At 36.2% G+C, this 19545-nt stretch overlaps 2 protein-coding genes across 2 annotated transcripts in view; one reads left to right on the forward strand and one right to left on the reverse strand.

The window, feature by feature from the left end:
- Positions 1-19545, reverse strand: part of alpha-Cat (catenin alpha) — a gene marked incomplete at its 3' end in the record, with an annotated part of 102247 nt that overhangs the window by 13515 nt on the left and 69187 nt on the right. The gene's annotated exons all lie outside the window — the stretch shown is intronic.
- LOC148274437 (larval cuticle protein LCP-17-like) lies at positions 11203-19089 on the forward strand. The gene is made up of 4 exons (XM_088237117.1): positions 11203-11226; positions 12542-12736; positions 17926-18030; positions 18833-19089. Exons 1-4 carry the CDS (start codon positions 11224-11226, stop codon positions 18929-18931), a joined length of 402 nt encoding a protein of 133 aa, XP_088093243.1. The 5' UTR covers positions 11203-11223; the 3' UTR covers positions 18932-19089.

The following is a 19545-nucleotide window of genomic DNA, read 5'->3' on the forward strand; positions in this document are numbered from 1 at the left end:
CTTCATTAACAGAATATCCTCTGATTTTACTAATGTCCGTACAATCAAAACTCTTTATTGCTCAACTGTTCGCCCTCTTCTAGAATATGCCTCAGTGGTCTGGTCTCCATTCTATGTTAATCGCATAAATCACATTGAATCAGTCCAACATCGCTTGCTTCGAAAAATAGCGTGGATGCTCGGACTAGAGAGAGATAATTATTCTTATGCTGAAATAGAGTCAATGTTAAATATTTCTAGTCTACAAAAACGTAGAACTAATATTGACTCCATATATATGTTCGGCATACTAAATGGTATAATCGATGTTCCATCATTACTGGGACAAGTAAAATTCAATATTCCGACTCGTAGATTGAGAAACAATGAAGTACTGTTCATCGATCAGCATAGAACAAACTATGGCCTAAATTCTCCAATGACCCGCCTTTGTCGTATTGTTAACTCGAGACAAGATCTGGACTTTTTTGGTTTAAGTTTACAGCGGTTTAAACGAGCACTAAATAAATAGTCCAGATCTTGTCTCGATGTCCCTTATGTTTGTCAATGCTTCTTTCTTTTTTCTTTAAATGTTTTAAACTATTCTTTTATTGTAATATTTAAACCTTATAAATTGTATACATGGACAATGTCCGTTAATAAATAAATGAATAAATAAATAAATAAATGAATGGTAAAAGGTCGAGTCACCCCAAAACATAAAGTTAGAACCAAAGCGTACTCGGTGACGTTGATTTGCGATGAAGTCTAGGAATAAATAGATTCCTGCAAGTGTGAAGACTGTCCAGCATCCCAAGGTCAGTTGCCATTTTGTAAATGCAATAAATTTCACAAATAAATAAGGTAGGTTTTTATACAGCAATTTTTTAGTCATTTCATTTTTTATTTATTTAGAAAACTAACAATTCTACAAATTAAACTTAGTAACATAAGTACAGAAATATAATACAAACTTAAACAATAACGTTCAAAGAATAAACTATTTAAGTATTTTAGTACCTGTCAAGCTTTATAAGTGCTTATTTCAGTGCCTACTGTTAGTCAATTTTTATAGTCTACATCATTAAATTTAGTATTTTGTTCAGTACAAGACCTACGGAAAAAAATATAGTGGTTTGTTTTTTTAACATCTCGTTTCATAAAGTTCAAATGCGTTCAATCATTTTTCCCTTAGGTACTAGAAATGGCCAAAACAGCTTTATTTGGCGTCTTCACCGTAGTGTTTGTGCACATCGGAACCAAACAGTACTTGTATCTTATAACTAAAGACATTTTATGCGCGTTCATTAGTTAAAACAGTGTAAAACAACCGATTACAACAAAAACAACACGTAGGCATACAAATTCGTATGAATTTGTTTGAACGGTCAGTCAGATTCGTGACGCGTGACGTCACAAGCCCATACGGCATCCGAACGGTCGTTTTGGCGCCAATTCAAAGTATACGTTTTTAAACCGCTCTGAAAAATTAACGCGTGGACATAAAAAAATAAAAACTGTACAGTTACCATCGTATTTTTTTTTCCTATTTTTTTGCGAAATAAAAAACAACGTGAAATTACCCAATTGAAGGAATTGATATGGATGTGCAAATATAGGCAGAATGGTGAATTAACAAATAACAACAGGGATGGAGAATACCTTAAATAAAGGAATATGGACACTAAAACCAGCCAATGACAGGTCATAAGCCCTGTAAATGCCTAGACTTCCATATTCCCTTATTATTATTCTCCATCCCTGTTGTTATTTGTTAATTTTAATGACTGCCGAGAGGGTGAAGTCCAGTCTTTTGTCTACGAACATTTGGACAAACTAAAATATGGTAAAGAATGGTGAATATTACACAGTGTGGAAAGTGGCCACTTACACCAGCCAATGACGACATGTCGACAGCATTCAGCCTGCTTTCATCCCTGTTTTTCCCAGTCCATACTTCGCTCCCATACATCAGGGTCGGGACCAGGAATTCGTTGTGAACTGCAAATTTCGCCTCTTGCGACAAACTTACCATACCTAATTCTTGATTTGCATGTTGGTTTAATTGGTGTCCTGACGAAACCGGTGGACATACACAAGTCGGTAAGTGGTTATATGCAAATATTTAATAACATTTAGTAAAATGTTTGGCCACAAAGTTAGTGCTTTATATATCGATAAAAATAATTTAATAAACTTGTCCGAAAACTGGTAGAGTTACCCTCAAAGGCTGGTTGACCTCCGAAGCTTCGAGTAATATATAAAACCGTCTAATGACGCCGGCGGGGAGCGTCCATCCGCGTCAGGAGTGCGTAATGGCGCCTTGGGACGTCTCACCGTGACGAAAGCTCCTTTCTTCCTTTCCTTTTTCAACCTTTCCATTCACACTCGGCAGAGATGGAACATTTTCGCAATACGGAAGCCACGCCATTGACAGATCGGTAGCCCAATCACATATAACTATCGACGTGCTTAAAAACATGCTAAGCATTTGAGCGATCACAATGAACAATAATGAACATATTACAACAGAGATGAAGAACATTTAAGAGAAAGTAATATAGAAGTCTAGGCATCTTTATCAACCTGGTCCATGAAGAAGTATAGAAATTGAAAAAATAACATTTTATGCGCGATCACAATGCAACATCCGTGAACACCTAATATTCAATGTCAAAATATTTACGTTTCGCGACGTATAATCCTGCTGCGAAATCACATATTTGAATTTCACAGGTGTAAATGTGGAAAATATTCCAAAACTGCTATTTTTATTTATTTATTAATTATTTACCACGTTATTTATTGCATTCAGCCGGTGGTTGGCAAGCCAAACGTCAGGAAAAGCAGTCGCCATAGTAATTGTAACTTAATTTTCACTTTTTTGTATTAGATACTCCTTACTATTTTGCAAATGCAATATATTGTATAGTTGATAAGATTAAGAAAGAGTCTCTGAGATGGTTTGGTCGCGTAGAACGAATGGACGACGAAAGAAAGGTAAAACAAGTATATATGGCGAAAATGAACGGCAACGTGAGACGAGGACGACTAAGGAAGACGTGGCACGATCAGATAAACCAAAATCTGAAGTCTGGTCATGTCAAAAGCAGACAGAACCGAAGGGCATGTATGACAAGATGTATGAATGTGGAAGAAGCTAGGAATGTATGCCAGGATAGACGTGTGTGGCGGTCCATTCTCTCTGTCAACCCCTACGGGAAAATGGTGTGATGGTAGTAGTTGTAGTCGCAATATATTGTATTATTTTTTATATACAGTGAACTGTATTTATTTACAAGGAAAACAAAATACAAACCGACACGAGCGTTGACTGAGAGATTACACGCACGTTGACTTATGACTACGATAACTTAAGCATGTTCAAAATTGTTCATTGTGGTCGCTCAATTGCTTAGCATGTTTTTAAGCACGTCGATAGTCATTTGTGATTGAGCCACTGGAATCAACCTCTTGAACGGTAGGCGAACGAGGCCGGCAAAATTAATTGTCAAAAGGGAAAAATTACGTTTTTTTTTTTTACATTTTAAATGTCATAAACGTAAAAAAAAATTTTTTTGCTAATTTTTAGTAGCAATATAAAAAAATATATTTGTAATTTTGAAAAGCTTTTCTGCGCATTTGTCGATCTGCAAAAAGCGTTTGATAGAGTTGACAAAGAAAAATTATGGAAGGTGTTATCGGAGTACGGAGTAAGCGGAAATCTAACACGTGCTATTGCTTCTCTGTATAAAGACAGCACGGCATGTGTTAGGATAAACGGATCATACACATCGTGGTTTGACAATCATAAAGGAGTGAAGCGGGGATGTGTTATGTCACCATGGCTGTTCAACGTGTATATCGATAACTGCATGAAATAACTGAAAGGCTTAAGAATGGGAGCAAAAATAGGTGATTTAAAAGTCAATTGTCTTTTGTATGCTGACGATGCTGTACTCCTTGCTAACAACAAAGAGGAACTGCAACTCTTGGTAACAAAGGTCTACGATGTATGCGAGAGAAGCGATTTGCTGATGAATGTCGATAAATCCAATGTGATGGTTTTTGAAAGAAATGAAAGTATGACTAAATGTGAAATCACTGTGAATGGAGTTATACTAAAACAAGTAGAGGAATCTGTGTATCTGGGAAGTGTATTCACTAGGGATGGAATGACTGAGAAAGATGTTGAAAGGAGGGTGAGTACTGGGAACAGAGTGAACGGTGCACTTAAATCGACCTTGGCTAATAAATGCTTAGTCACAAGAGGCAAAATTGGCAGTTCACAACGGAGTCCCGGTCCCGTCCCTGATGTATGAGAGCGAAGTATGGACTTGGAAAAACAGGGATGAAAGTAGGCTGAATGCTGTCGAAATGCGATCTCTCAGGCGAATGTGTGGTAAAACTATGTACGATAGATGCACAAATGTCGAGATCCGTACATTATGTAAGGCTGAGACAAGCATTATCGACAAAATCAAGAAAGGAGCTCTGCGCTGGTTCGGACATGTAGAACGAATGGACAGCGAGAGAACGGCTACGAATATTTACAATGCGAATGTTGGCGGATGCAGAAATAGAGGAAGACCGAGAAAGACATGGCATGACCGAATCCAACAAATACTCAAAGATGGACATGTCAAAAGTCGGAATAATCGGCGCGCGTGCATGAGAAGATAAATGAATGTAGAGGAAGCGAGATATGTATGCAAAGATGGAGTGTTGTGGCGTTCTATCCTCTCTGCCTACCCTTACGGGGAAACAGCGTGATGATTTGTTTGTTTGTTTGAATTCCCACAAAAACGGTCATCACATTGGCCACGCCCCTAATACGTCACGATTCACGTGTATTTGCTCCTGGCCATTGAAATTTCTGTAGAACAATATCACTAATCTTGACGTCACAAAAACCGAGGTCAAAATCGTCGCATTTTTCTAGCAAAGTATTTTTAATAAATTTCTTTTTTACATATATGTATGAAGACATTACTCCACAATATCAATATTGATTTTGAAAATACAATTATTTGTTCCTAAATCCATTTCATATAATTTTATCGGTATTCAGAGGATGTGATATTTTCATATTATTAAATAGGAGAAAAGAATATCGACGCCTGGTTAAGAACTAAACCTGATTTTTGTTCTTACTCAAACAAATTTACGCAGTAACTTAGAGTTTGCATCCGTTGTGTGGAGCCCACAATACATAACAAACATTGAAAGGATTGAAAATGTTCAACGAAAATTTTATAATACCTATATTATAAAAACAATAAAACGCTTTGTACTTACGGCCAATCTGCCAAACAAAATGGATGTTTTACCCTTGAAAATACACGCACTGTGTCTGAATTATGCTATTTATTTATTTATTATATATACGGCCTAAGCCAATTACAACAGTTACACGAAGAAACATAAATGCAAGAAACTGAACAAAAAGAACATAAAACTATTTAGCAAAGACAAACAAGGGCAAAACAATAATTGTTTACAATCTATTCAAAAAACGAAAGACCTAAAACTTTGAGCTAAACCATGCCAATCCAACTTCATCCCACACTGTTTAGTCTACGAAAAGCCGGAAGATCTATCCCAAAGAATTCAAGTCGTGTGACGAATTGACTAATCTACACACTCTGGACATTGGGGCGTAAAAACAGAAGTTGCTCTTAGAAGATTAAATAAATAGCAGATTTTGACTTCCGATGACGCGGTTGGGAACATGAAAAGAAATTGATTGCAACAGAGATGGGACATCACTTATGGCATTGAGTATTTTGAAAATACATATAAGGTCCATCTCAGTTCTACGTCTCTCCAATGAAGACAGATTAAGAGATTGCTCTATTTCAAAGTAGGAATAATGACCCCTTTGTAATCCGAGCAACCATGCCACTTTGCTTAGAAAACGGTGTTGGACAGACTCGATATGGTCAATATGAGTCCTGTAGAATGGAGACCAAATAGGAGAAGCGTATTCTAGATGGGGTCGAACTAGTGAGCAATAAAGAGTTTTGATGGTATTAATATTTTTGAAGTCCGCCGTCACTCAATTGGTAAAACCGAGAAGTTTGAGAGATTTGTTTACAATATTATCAATGTGTTCGCGATAGGAGAGTTTACTATCTAAAATAATGCCAAGATCCTTTATTGACGAAACCATTGAAAGGGAAGTATTTATAAAATTATTGAATAATAAAGTAGACTATTTTTACCTACTCTCCGAACTAATCTTAATGTCCCTTTTCGCGTGACAAGAAATAAGTATTCATTCCATCTGCCAGTCTGTAGCACTAACTATGCACAACACTCTTTCCACAATCGTTCTTGCTTAAACTATAATGCTTTTTTTCATCTATTGATATATTTGACATGCCCCTTAATTTATTTTAAAATAAATTACGACTCATTCTTTCTGGCTGCGATACGCTCCCACTTGCTATTTAATGATGCTCACGCTTAAGCTAGGGTTTCCTAGGACAGCGGTGCCCGTATTTTAACGGCCGTAGTAAACGGTGATGCGGTAGACAGCCGTCGTAACGTCGACTAGAGAGTGGTTTCCTGGGGAAACGGTGTTAAATGGTGTTGATAACACCGTTTTCCTAGGAAACCACACTCTAGTCACCGTTACGACGGTTATTTACCGCATCACCGTTCACTACGGCCGTTAAAATACGGGCACCGCTGTCCAAGGAAACCCTAGCTTTACACACACCTGAACACTTACTCCCACACAAATACACACCCTTTTGTTGTTCCACAATTTAATATGTATGATTTTTATTTAGAAACTTCGCTGGTCTGTCTGAAAACTGTATCTTTTTTAGGTTATTATATTATTGTCGTCTGTTTGTTTCTGAAAAATAAATAAATAAAATAAACCATCACGCTGTTTCCCCGTGGAGGTGGACAGAAATGATAGAACGCCACACACTCGTCTTAATGTTGAAATATTGTTTATTTATTAATATTTAAAGCATGAACTTTGTGGTCAAACATTTTACTAAATGTGTTACTAAGTGGCCACTTTACACGCTGTGTAACATTCACCATTTTGCCTATGTTTGAACATCCAAATTTCAATTCTTCCATTTGTTGATTTTAGTGAAGTTAAAGAGCTGAAACCTTTATTGTTGTAAAAAGATTCATCTGACTGAATAATTTCACAATTATCTTAAGAGTCCCAATCTGAACCAGCTCCCTCGGTATATTTGAAAATCTTAATGTAAAATCTATAAAACAACTTTGTGTAAAAGCTCTGTTACTATACGCACATAAACATTATTCTCTACCTTCCGTTACAAATACAAGAGTTACTGGATACTCCACCCTGATGCTGCAAAAATGTAAATACAACCTTCGGTCAAAGAGGATTGGCCTACTACTCGGTTAAAGTGTACAATCTGCTCCCATTATCCATAAGGACAATTAGTAAGTTCTCACAATATGAAATTGCTATTAAGAAATGGATAGTGGAGGTGGGTTGCGCACGGATCGATGAGTGGATCAAGCCAAATAGGTAAAATGTGTGTACTGTATATGAATTTTTTTCTATTGGCCTATATAAATTGGTTATATTTTTTATTAATATTTTAGTTTTTTATTGTTTATTATTTTAATTATAATTAGTTTGGTTGGATTAATTACGTTTTTTTAATTGTTATTATTATGTTAACTTTGTTAAATAGCTAATCTTAGGCATGTTTCACATTTTGTAAAATGTTTCCCTCGGCATGGGACACCACCCCAGTGAGGGAACATTATTCTGTATAAAAAAAATTATACAAAAAATGTAAAAGTATAAATAAATAAAAATATAAAAAAATACTAGTAAAAATGAGAGTAACGGATGTAATTTCGCATTCACGAAATAAATATATTTAATTATTTAAATTTATTTCAACCGAGAGGGTAAACATTTTTAAGAAGGTAATATGGAAGTCTAGGCATTTACAGGGCTTATGGCCTATCGGTGGCTGGTTTAAGTGGCCACTTTACACACTGTGTAACATTCGCCATTCTGCCCATGTTTGAACGTCCACATTTCCTCAACTCTTCCATCTGTTGACTTTTGTGAAGTAAAAGAGCTGAAACCTTTATCACGTAATTCACTTACGTGCCACCGTTTTGTAGCAACAATTCACAGACAGTGTATACTTGTAATGCCGTATTAAATAGACTTCGTGAACTCGGCAATAGTTATTCCCGCGTATCTGATATATTTAGTGTAGGGTATTGTTCCTATAGAACAAACCTTCATAACTTTTTCAAAGATGGTGAATGGTAATTATATTTATTTATTCATGCATTTCATAATATATACAGTTTTTTGTTCACTTTGCCCAGCTGTATGAAACAGTACTTATGATTTTCTTGTTGTATTACTGTAGAATGTTTTATTATTTAAATTTTCTACTGAATATGCTGTATTATTTTTAGGTTAATTTTTTAAATATAAATCTTGTATAATTTTTAAAACAAAACAAACAAACAAACCATCACGCCGTTTCCCCGTAAGGGTAGGCAGAGAGGATAGAACGCCACAACACTCTATCTTTGCATACAGATCTCGCTTCCTCTACATTCATACATCTTCTCATGCACGCGCGCCGATTATTCCGACTTTTGACATGTCCATCTTTAAGTATTTGTTGGATTTGGTCATGCCATGTCTTTCTCGGTCTTCCTCTATTTCTGCATCCATCCACATTCGCATTGTAAATATTCTTAGCCGTTCTCTCGCTGTCCATTCGTTCTACGTGTCCGAACCAGCGCAGAGCTCCTTTCTTGATTTTGTCGATAATGCTTGTCTCAGCCTCACATAATGTACGGATCTCGACGTTTGTGCATCTATCGTACATAGTTTTACCACACATTCGCCCGAGAGATCGCATTTCGACAGCATTCAGCCTACTTTCATCCCTGTTTTTCCAAGTCCATACTTCGCTCCCATACATCAGGGATGGGACCAGGACTCCGGTAAATAAATCTTGGGCATAAGAAAATTTATGTTTTTAAAAAAATATTAAGCCAAATATGTAGTGTGATGAATTTTTGTAAAAGGCAGATTTGCCGTTTATGTCAATAAAATAAAATAAAATAAAGTAAAATAAATAAAAATATAGACACGACGGCAGTATCAAGAATACTCTTTTTTTTCTTCTTAATTTGAATTCTGATTTTGATAAACTTTCTTACTCATAAGGAAACACAATGCCTTGAAACGCAAGAGCTGATGGTGCATTTGCGTCTAACCGCTTCCATACACAACAGATGGGACGAACTTTGACATACGGATCTGACACGCTGAGGCGCGGATAATTCCACTTCAAATTATTATTTAATATTTCATTTGATTTGTGAAATCGCTGTGAGTGGGTTTATACTGAAACGGGTAGAGGAATTTGTGTACCGGGGATGGAATGACTGAGAAAGGGGGGCGAGTGCCGGGAGCAGAATGAACGGTCTGTCTATGTCTTCTATGTCTTCTGGCTCATACTGATCATCGTGGTTTCGGATGTGACAGGGTTTAAAGAATACCCTGTATAATTATGCGTTAAGTATTTTTAAGGCTATAAATTAATGTGTATAAAATTTCTTAATATTGTTAATTATTTACAAAATTGTTGTATTTTTTTATGTATGTCTATAATAATATGTAGATATATGTATATAAATATTATTCATTATATACATATACACACCCACATATACACATATATACAGGGTGTTTATTACACCCTGTCACATCCGAAACCACGATGATCAGCATGACCAAGAAGACATATTGGCACATTAAATTTTTTTTTTAGAACGAATAAATTAAAAAAAATAATATATGAAAAATAGCAAATGGTTGGTTACTTCTGCAGGGGAGAAACGAGGAGGGGAAGGGGGAGTCTGATACTACGCCGCGCTTCCCTCACTTCTCCCCTGCAGAAGTAAGCACCTATATGTTTTTTTTAAATATCAAAAAAAATAATTCTTTGTTCTAAATATTTTTAAAAATATGCTAATATGTCTTCTTGCCCATGCTGATCATCGTGGTTTCGGATGTGACAGGGTTTAAAGAACACCCTGTATATATATATATGCATGTGTATATATGTGCGAATGTTTATTTATGGAAATGACGAGCACATAGGTACCCACATACGTGGGTACAGTTCCCTTTTATTGTTTCTTTTAGTTTTTCTTATAGTATTATTACTTTTAACCTAATGTGTATATGTCGGTTTGTATGTAAGAATATACATGAGTATGTATGCATATACATGTGTATGTATGTATGTATGTGTTTATGTTTATTTATGTACATGTATTACTTATGTTACATGCGTGTACTTGAATGAATTACTAATAAATGTAAAAGCCCGTAGGGTCTATAAACAAAAAAATAAACCATTTATGTTCGCCCTGTGTCGGATAAGTGGCATACTCCCTTATCTAAAATGCTCTTCAAACATTTGGACAATTAATAAAATATTTTTTTAATTTATTATATTTTGTGTCGGGGCTCAAGGTGTCAATCCATATATGGAAGATTTGTGTTTAATATATTGCTATTTAAGTTAAAATTTTCTATCGTACGCACAAATGTCAAAATCGCCCATCGAGAACTTGGTCCTCTGCGACAGGCGCGGGCCAAAATTCGCATTCGGAAATCAATCGACATTCGCCTCTGGGAAGAGGACGCGGAGGGGTCAAAGTCGCCCGCTAGACAAATGGCATTTGATCGATTTTGAAATAGCGAAGAGATGCCTCTGGGAGATGAAACGCATTACGCAACGACCGAGTTGCAGGCGAAAATAACCTTTATGCCCATTGGCACAGAGCGACTAATTGCGTCATACGTGGGTGGCTAGTTTTGAAATTTGGTAGAAGACGTTCTAAAAGTTCAGGAATCAAAGGTCGCAGGCGCCTGCGGACGGTGCACGCGAATTAGAACCGTATTTCATTTGATCGGCTTTGATTTCCGACGCGATTTGCGCGCGATGTTCGATTTTTTAGAACATCTCCGGCGCGCTTGTTTCCGTAGCGCCGCAAGCGCCCGCGCGCGGGCCGCGGGATTCTGCGCCCTAGCGCGCTAAGATCGTTCGACGTTCGAGGCGATTGTCGATTGCGGTGCCGCGGAGATGTCGATTTTTTAATAAGGTTAACTAGTATATTTCGAAGAGTATATAAGTTATTGCATATAGCGAATTTAGTACAGTTAAACTAAGTGTCTCAACAAAAATGGTACGTACACTACAGTTTTTAAAGAAACAGAAAAAAATATTAAAAAACTAAAAACATTTTTTTTAAATTCATCAAAATAATTTAAGACAGAAAAGACGAAATTGACACAGATCGTTTTAATTAAAAAAAATTATAAATTAAAAAAAAATATATTTTAAGTTTGTTTTAAATCTTTGTAGACATGGCTGGATTTAATTCCCTGGGATATTATTACGATATAAATTTATTGCAACAAAGAGGGGAAACATTTATGAGAGGGTAATATGGAAGTCTAGGTATTAAAACGACTTATGATCTCTCATTGGGTGGTTTAAGTGACCACTTTACACACTGTGTTACATTCACCATTCTGCATAAGATAACATCGACATTTCTTAAAGTCTTCCATCTGTTGATTTTTGTGAAGTTAGAACTGAAACCTTTATTGTTGTGAAGAGATTTATCTGATCGAATTATTTCACCTACTAGGCAACGCCTGAAAACATTTTTTAATTTTCACACTTCTTCTTGAACCAGCCGGTTAAATCATTCAATCAATGAAATCCAATATTTGTCTACAAACATTTGGGCAAACCCAAAATATTATTGATTAAACTGACTGGTCCAAGAAGAATCAAAATGAAAAAATATTTTCAGGCGTTGCATAGTAAGTTAAATAGTTCAGTAAGATGAATCTCACCCACATCAATAAATGTTTCAGCTCTAACTTCCCAAAAATCAAAAGATGGAAGAATTGAAGAAATTCGGATGTTCAAATACGGGCGAAATTGTAAATGTTACACAGTGTGTAAACTGGCCAGTTCAACCGGCCGATGACAGGTCATAAGCCCTGTTAATGCCTAAACTTCCATATTTACTTCTCTAAAATGTTCGCCATCTTTGTAGTAAAATTTTATTTTAAATAATTAAAAAAATATTAGCGTTTTTATAATATACCCAAATATTTCAATTATGGTGGCTGTTTTCACCGAGTTGTAAATAACTCACTGAAAATGGAAATCAAGTTGGGGTAGAGGAGGGTTCGAGTCTCTCAGTCAGCAACGCTAGCCACGGGGCCACAATCCATTTACATGTTAATCTTAATAGCTCCCTAGGGGGGTAAAAACCAGTTTACAAACATTTGGACAAACTCAAAAAATTGATCAGCGTCGCCTTGCTTATGATAATGGATATTCACCGATCAACTGATCAAGAGTCAGGTTACACAAAACATTCGCTCTTCCTGAATGCAGGACCAATTTATCTTTGGCGTTTAGGATACACCAGCCCAGAGTATGGATTTTGAGATATTGAACGTCTGTTTCTGTTTGATTAGAAATTCCTCCTGGCCTTCGTCCTGATCGCGGCCGCGTCCGCCGACGTGTCGCACATCGTCAACAGCGCTGATGCCTCCGCGCAGATCCTCAAGCAGAGCTCCGACATCAGCCCCGAGGGCAACTACCAGTGGGCCTTCGAGACCAGCAACGGCATCGCCGCGCAGGAGCAGGGACAGCTGAAGAACGCCGGCAGCGTGAGTACCGCTGACTAGCTTTGCTTTAAAAAGTTCCTCGTGAGATCACAAAAACTGACTGTTGATTAAAAGCCTAGCCCGTTGCGCTGCTAAAACTTGATAACTTCGTTACGCGGTCAAGTCTGCTGTGACCTAACACAACCTAACCAAATTTGGTATTGATAAGAAATTCCCATAAAAATCCATACCTGAAATCACCTTCCTTTTATTTATTTTTTAAAAGCCAATTCACAGGCTTACAAAAGCCCTCCTGGATTGGCATTAAGTAAATTGATTGAACTTCTTAATAATATTAGAAACTATTGAAAATTACAGTAGATATGGTGATAGCATCTTCATGGACATGAGAAGTGTGCCATATTTAAGCCAGGAGTCATAATGCTTGCTGTACTAACACTTCGACAGTGCTATTTAGAGGATCCTTGGCAGAGGTGAAAAGAATCTGCCGTTGTTCGAAAATTTCTTCCAGCAAAGACATCATCGGTATGCAAATTACAACGACATTGAGGTTAATCTGAGTGAGGATTTCATTCCTTTCCAACCACTACTCAATAAAAAGTCAGGAAACAAAATCCAGGAGTAAAATTTAAACCTTGTACATTATAAGAAATGTCTAGCCTAAAACGTCCTAGAAGATCAGAATGGAGCTAGAGTGGGTATATTAGATCAGACCTGACCAGATTGATGTCCTTGATAATCAGATGTAACATAACCCTTTCTCGACAACCAGGATAAACCTAGCTTTGTGTCCTAGAAATTCACCAATTGTTCCACGGATATCTCTATAGAACCAGTTATTTTGATGTGATCCAACTTGAATATGTAGATGTAAAAAAGAATTCTAAAACGTAGCCTCGACATCCAGAACTAATCCAGTTTTTCTCAAGAAATTTAGTCTAGTAATGTAACCTGACATAACCGTAACATACAACAAAATTAGTTGTACCCTAACTTAGCTTTGATATTTAAATCTAATCTACCTGAAAGAACCTAGCTAAATATATCCTAGAAAATCTAATGTCCGTTGTGTATCTTAGCCATGCTCAAATCTAACCTAGCCACGCTGACGTAACCTAATCTATTATATCTTACGAAATCTGATGTAACCTAAGCTGCCCTTCATGCGTAGATCTTCACATGTTTAAACCTTTTATGACTTACGTCAACTAACCTTACGTCATATTATTCGTGAGTCGTGATAAGTGACGATATATCCATTAGGATAGAGATGTTCTATCAAGTTCACAGATAGTAACTAAAAAAACCTAATGTATATTGCATTTTTTGCTTAAACTTGACCTAGCCAGCGCGAAATTCGTGAGGGTGTTGATTCATTCATTTGGAAATGAACAACTCTTTAAAATAAGTAATGAAGAAGTATTTTTTGCTAGGTGCTGATTAGCGTATCAGATTACCTCGGAAATATGTGTAAAGAAGCAAACTCTACATCAAAAACAGCATCGGAAATTGAAATAACGAAGGAAGATAATAAAATTAAATATTTAGAAGTAATGACAGATTAAAAAATTCCATTCAATCAAAATAATAGGATGGCAAACAAAAAGATTCCAAAAAACGGTTTAGGGAAGATTAATTAATAAAAAATCATGCAAAATTATCTGCAACACTCGGGTCTTTACACATTTTTTCATTATTTTTATTTTTAACATAAATTACGATAGTAACAGAATGAATATTTTTTTCATGCATACTTGGAATTAACCGAAAATGAGACGTTCGCGCCCTGTGGACGAACGATACATGACGTTTTGGAGTCAAACTTGTACGCGATGTTTATTAGAAGCGCAGCCGGCGGTCGTAACGCGTGACGTCAAAATGACGCGATGCCAACTGCGGGTCGTTTTGCATGTGCTCATTTTTAAACTCGAAAATTATAAATGAAAAGTTGTTTTGAATTCATTAATAGTTACATCATTGGAATCGTAAAAATCCACTCTATTTAGAGATGTAATATATTACATTTTCAACGTTTTTCCCGACTTGTGAAAATACCCTATTATTGAATCACATATTTAATACTGTAGCAACATATTTTCGACAAATAAAAAATCTGTTTAGCAAAATCAAGCTTGAAAAATGCGACACAAGTCTGTATTTGCATACAGACCTAGCGTTTTAAGCAAAACTTTTTTTACATCTTAAATTAATTTCAAAACAACGTAGGTCCAAACAAGTCCAATTTGCGTGATGTAAATCGGGCGATTTTATGAACGTCGCGCTAGAAGCTTTTGTAAGGTGTAAACGGAGAAATTAGCGTGCGTTATCCATGGGCATCGGCTCATACGAACCAAATTCAAATTCTGACAAAAAATAATATTGAACACGTCAAATTCAATTGAGAATAATTTCAGATTGTTTTTGAGCAAGATAAATATTTATTTCGATGTCCCTGATGTAAAAAAAGCATTAATTTAAATATGCCCGGCAGGACAACGAGACGTCATTTTCCATTTGAATACATCGGCAGTCTCGGAACAATCGAGGGCCTTGTACGAAGAGGGGGCAGATCCAGTTTGCTAAAGATTTTGGAAAATTATAAAAAAACTGTTTTAAAAGATAATGGTCATGTCTGGAATTATCAATTGTACCATACGCAAAATCAATGGTGTGGTCTTCAAAGTTTTTACTGCGTATTTAAAACATTGCGAAAGGTGTATCTGTTTCACTTTTGCATTCAAACGAGCCTTAAGGATTGTAGCTAATACAACACAAAAACATATTTTTTTAATGAAAAAATCATAATATATCCTCTCTAAATTGATGATTGAATTGACTCTTGCGCGTTAAAGAATAGCTTATTTTTTTTTACAAAGCGTTGGTAAAAAAAGTGCAACGGCAAAAATTTTGATCTGCCTTCCTTTTCAAGCAAAGTCCTTAAATGCAGATATTAATTCTTTGTTTTAAAGACATTACTTTGACGCAGTTCAAAAAGGAACCAAATTTAACATTTTCTGCAAGTTTATTACAGTCATGATTATAAAAACTAGCTTAATAAACTTTTTTGCAATCACGACTACCAAATGTATAGACTTCGTATCCACTGTGAAACTGAAACGCGTTACATTTATACTACTATAGATGTGCGTCCAATTTATGGACAGAACAGTGTGTTTGATATTTCAATAAGATTTGTATAACACGTTTGACATTTAACTAGATACGCAGTATGATATAGCGCCATCATACCTTGACCTCTTTGTGGCATAGCATAATCATCACTTTCTATGGCTATCGGTAGTTTTTATAACCAGTCGACCTTCGAGAATCATCTTCAAATCTAATAGCGCATAATGGCTTTCAAAACCAGTAAGATTTAATGAGAAAACGCGCACATACGTTTATAGTAATTGCCACGGAAAAAAACATCTAGGAAATGAGACTCATTTAAAACTAAGACGCAAAATAAACAAACAACTGACGTTCTTACGTTGATTCTGCAGAATACAGTTCTGTGTGTGAAATAGAAGCGGAACTCTGGACGAGTTTGCATCGCGGGATCTAAATTTAGCAGTTTTAGAAAGGTTCATTAAATGGGTGCCAGTGCTGATACGAGCTCTTGTCCCCTTGTATTAGTTCTCGCCCTTCACGCCCGGGTCTTTAGGGAGCCTCAGTGCTGAGTGGAGCATGTGTTCTCATATTGCTAAACTTCCATCTCAAACCCAGATCCCTCAAGTACCAAGCGGGGGCCAAGTGCTCTGACGTCGTCGGGTTTAACCGGTGGTCCCCCGAGGAAGCGGATTCTTTCGCGAAATAAAGCATCACATCTAAACATAATATTATCTGAGCCTAAACTTACCATGCCTTCATAAAAGGCGCATGATTGCGGATCAATTGTTTATTTATGATTTCATTAATAATCGGATCAACTATGCCGATTGATTTGCTGGCTGAAATCAATTTTAATATTCCCCTTCGTCGAACTAGACACACTAAGTTACTTAGCAACGATAAATTCTACACCAGAGCAGCTCAGAATTCTCCATTAGGAAGAGTGATTAGTCATTTTGCCAAATTTGAGAAGATGTGCGATCTTGATATATTTAACGACTCAGCTCTCTGCTACAAACGGAAACTGAGTCTCATTTACAATAACAATATTTAGCCGCGATTAGCCTCAATCAATAATATTTAGCCCATTTAAAAAAACATATATATAAAACAAACACCATATTTCACACAAGTAGAATCATGCGTTAAACATATTCTTGTCACAATTTGTTGTCCTGTCAGAAATTGTATTATTTATATTGTGTTGTGTACGTAATTGGTGCTGTGTTAGGTTTATATTTCGGGAACAACACTGGCTACGTTTTCCACAGAGGGTCGATTACAAACTCTGTTGGCTTATGTATAAGTCACTGCACATTTCTGCTCCGGAATATCTAAGGGAACCATGCATTCCAGATGAACTAGCTGACAGGCGTCTCACGCTTAGATCAGCACGTCTACGGCGAGAGGAAAAGTTATTATACCTCTACGCAAACAGCGCACTAAATTTAGTGAACGCGCATTTGCGTTCGCAGGCCCTACGGCATGGAATGCATTGAAGCGATGTTTCGGAAAATACTTAAAACCCACTTGTTCTCTAAATCATTTGAATAAATCCGTAGCATGTGACAACAAAATAAATTGTTTAAATTAAATTACAAATTTAAAAGCTTCAATTAAATTTATTTAACTATAGAATCACTATGTAAAGCGCCCTTGAGGTATTAAATTACGAAAATGGCGCTATATAAGTTATTCATAATAATAATTTATGTTTTTTGTAATAACACTGCAATTATACTGATACAGCACTGTTTGCACAGCAATAAACTTTAATAAAATAAAATAATAAAATCTGCACTGCAGTACCTGCCAAGAAAGGTTCATTCTAGCGAGGGGTTTGTTCAATCTGCGGTGTCCCGTAAAAAGGCTCTAGTGATAACCCTCACTTGATTTCGGCTAAGTTTCACTAGGTCGAAAGCAACCCTTTGCAAGTACCCCTTGAGAGCAGCCAGAGTGGAAAACGCTCGTCAGGGATTTCGGTTCTAATTTACACAAGGAACTATTGTCAACCATCTGCCTGTGTCTGCATCCGACTTTATGCTTTCTATAGAATATTTTTTCTAACATTTAATTTTCATCCATTTGTTCCGCGTGTTAATTGCGGATTGCTTTTGCAGGAAAACGAAGCCATCGCCGCCCAGGGAAGTTCCCAGTACACCGCCCCCGATGGCCAACAGATCTCATTGACCTACATCGCTGATGAGAATGGATACCAACCACAGGTGATTCAATCAATTACTTTTGAAATTCAAGAAAATGCCAAAAACCGTAGCAGAAAATTAAGCAAAACGTATCTTCCAATGTTTGAGGACGTCTAAAGCTATCGTAGAAACAGAATCGCAATCAATTAATCATTATCAATTAATCACTTCCACTATCTATTAAAACAATAAGTAACGAGAAAATGTTTAAAAAGGCTATACAAAAATGGATAGTGGAGCTGGGTAGATGTAAAATGGATTGTCTCATTCGCCCATACCAATATTGAATCAACTGCTCCACAAGTGTATAGCTTATGTTAGGTTTTTGTTATTTTCATTGTGTGTTTTGTAATATAAATCATATAGATGTACCTTGTTTTTAAAACGGAATATTTGTTGATTATCTTCGTTTTTTTAAGTTAGTCTTCTTTGTGTATTCTCAAATGTAATTTGAAAAAGTATATTGCTAAGTGTCCTCGTCACGGGAAACCCCAGTGAGGTCACATTATTTTTATTATCAATTATAGTTTGTAGGCAACCAAATATGAATAAATAAATAGATCAAAATTATTGAGTCGTGTTTAAGTAAGTTTAATTTCATCTTACCACTGATCATATTGCCTTCCATGTAAGAAAAATAATCAAAATACGCTGCAATTGGAGTACAAATGCAGTGCCTTATGCACCGCTGGGTGCGGATAGTTAAATGATGATGAAAACAAAAAGTTGCTGATATTTTCAGAATTGAGATTGCGACACGGTACAAATAAGAAGCAGGTAATGATGTAACGTTCTCTCAAACTGATTTCGATTTTGTTTCCAGGGTGCCCATCTGCCCGTCGCTCCCCCGATACCCGAGGCTATCCTCAGGGCTCTGGAATTCATCAAGGCTCACCCACCCAAGCCAGACCCAACCAACTAAATACAAACAACTAGTCTAAATCACACCGAACCAACACCGCGGAACCATCGGCAAGAAGCACCACTGGACAAAGAAGCGAAAAAACCAGCTGAGAAAGAACCGGCTCGAAATACCAACAACGCTTTTCAAAACATCCAATGATGAAAAAAATACAAAAATTATTTCTTTTTTTTTTCGTTTTTACAAATAGGCGTGTTTGGTTTGTTTGTCTTTTTTAAAAACAACAACAAGCTAAAAACATCACGTCTCATTTTAAAAACACGAAAATCTACCAAGACCTAAACGGATAAAAATCTAAAGCAAAACATCAAATTAGTATTGCCATGGATGCTAGACTGATTTTTAATGCGCAGCTGTAAAGATGTGCGTTAGTGAAAAAATTTACAGACATCAAAAATTTCAAAACAACACACAAAAAAAATCTAGGAGATGTCTAGTGAATTTTTGAAAAAATCCATTTTTGTCTGGTGTTTCTCTTTGCAAACTTCGGTACTGTTTCAAAAATGATACCGGAAACGAAATTATACAAATCTAGCTGATAAATATATATTATATATACTTATGTATTATAATGAACAAATACGATTATTTTATTGGTTGTTTTGTGTTATATA

The sequence above is a fragment of the Micrasema longulum genome, unplaced genomic scaffold (assembly GCF_059751315.1).
Source record: "Micrasema longulum isolate JH-2025_06_02 unplaced genomic scaffold, ASM5975131v1 h1tg001648l, whole genome shotgun sequence".
NCBI classification, from domain to species: Eukaryota; Metazoa; Arthropoda; class Insecta; order Trichoptera; family Brachycentridae; genus Micrasema; species Micrasema longulum.

Bases quoted from the DNA above. Each gene is read 5' to 3' on its own strand.
- LOC148274437 (XM_088237117.1), top strand. The intron at 12,737-17,925 runs GTGAGTACCGCT...TTGCTTTTGCAG, and splicing joins AGCTGAAGAACGCCGGCAGC to GAAAACGAAGCCATCGCCGC. The intron at 18,031-18,832 runs GTGATTCAATCA...TTTTGTTTCCAG, and splicing joins AGAATGGATACCAACCACAG to GGTGCCCATCTGCCCGTCGC.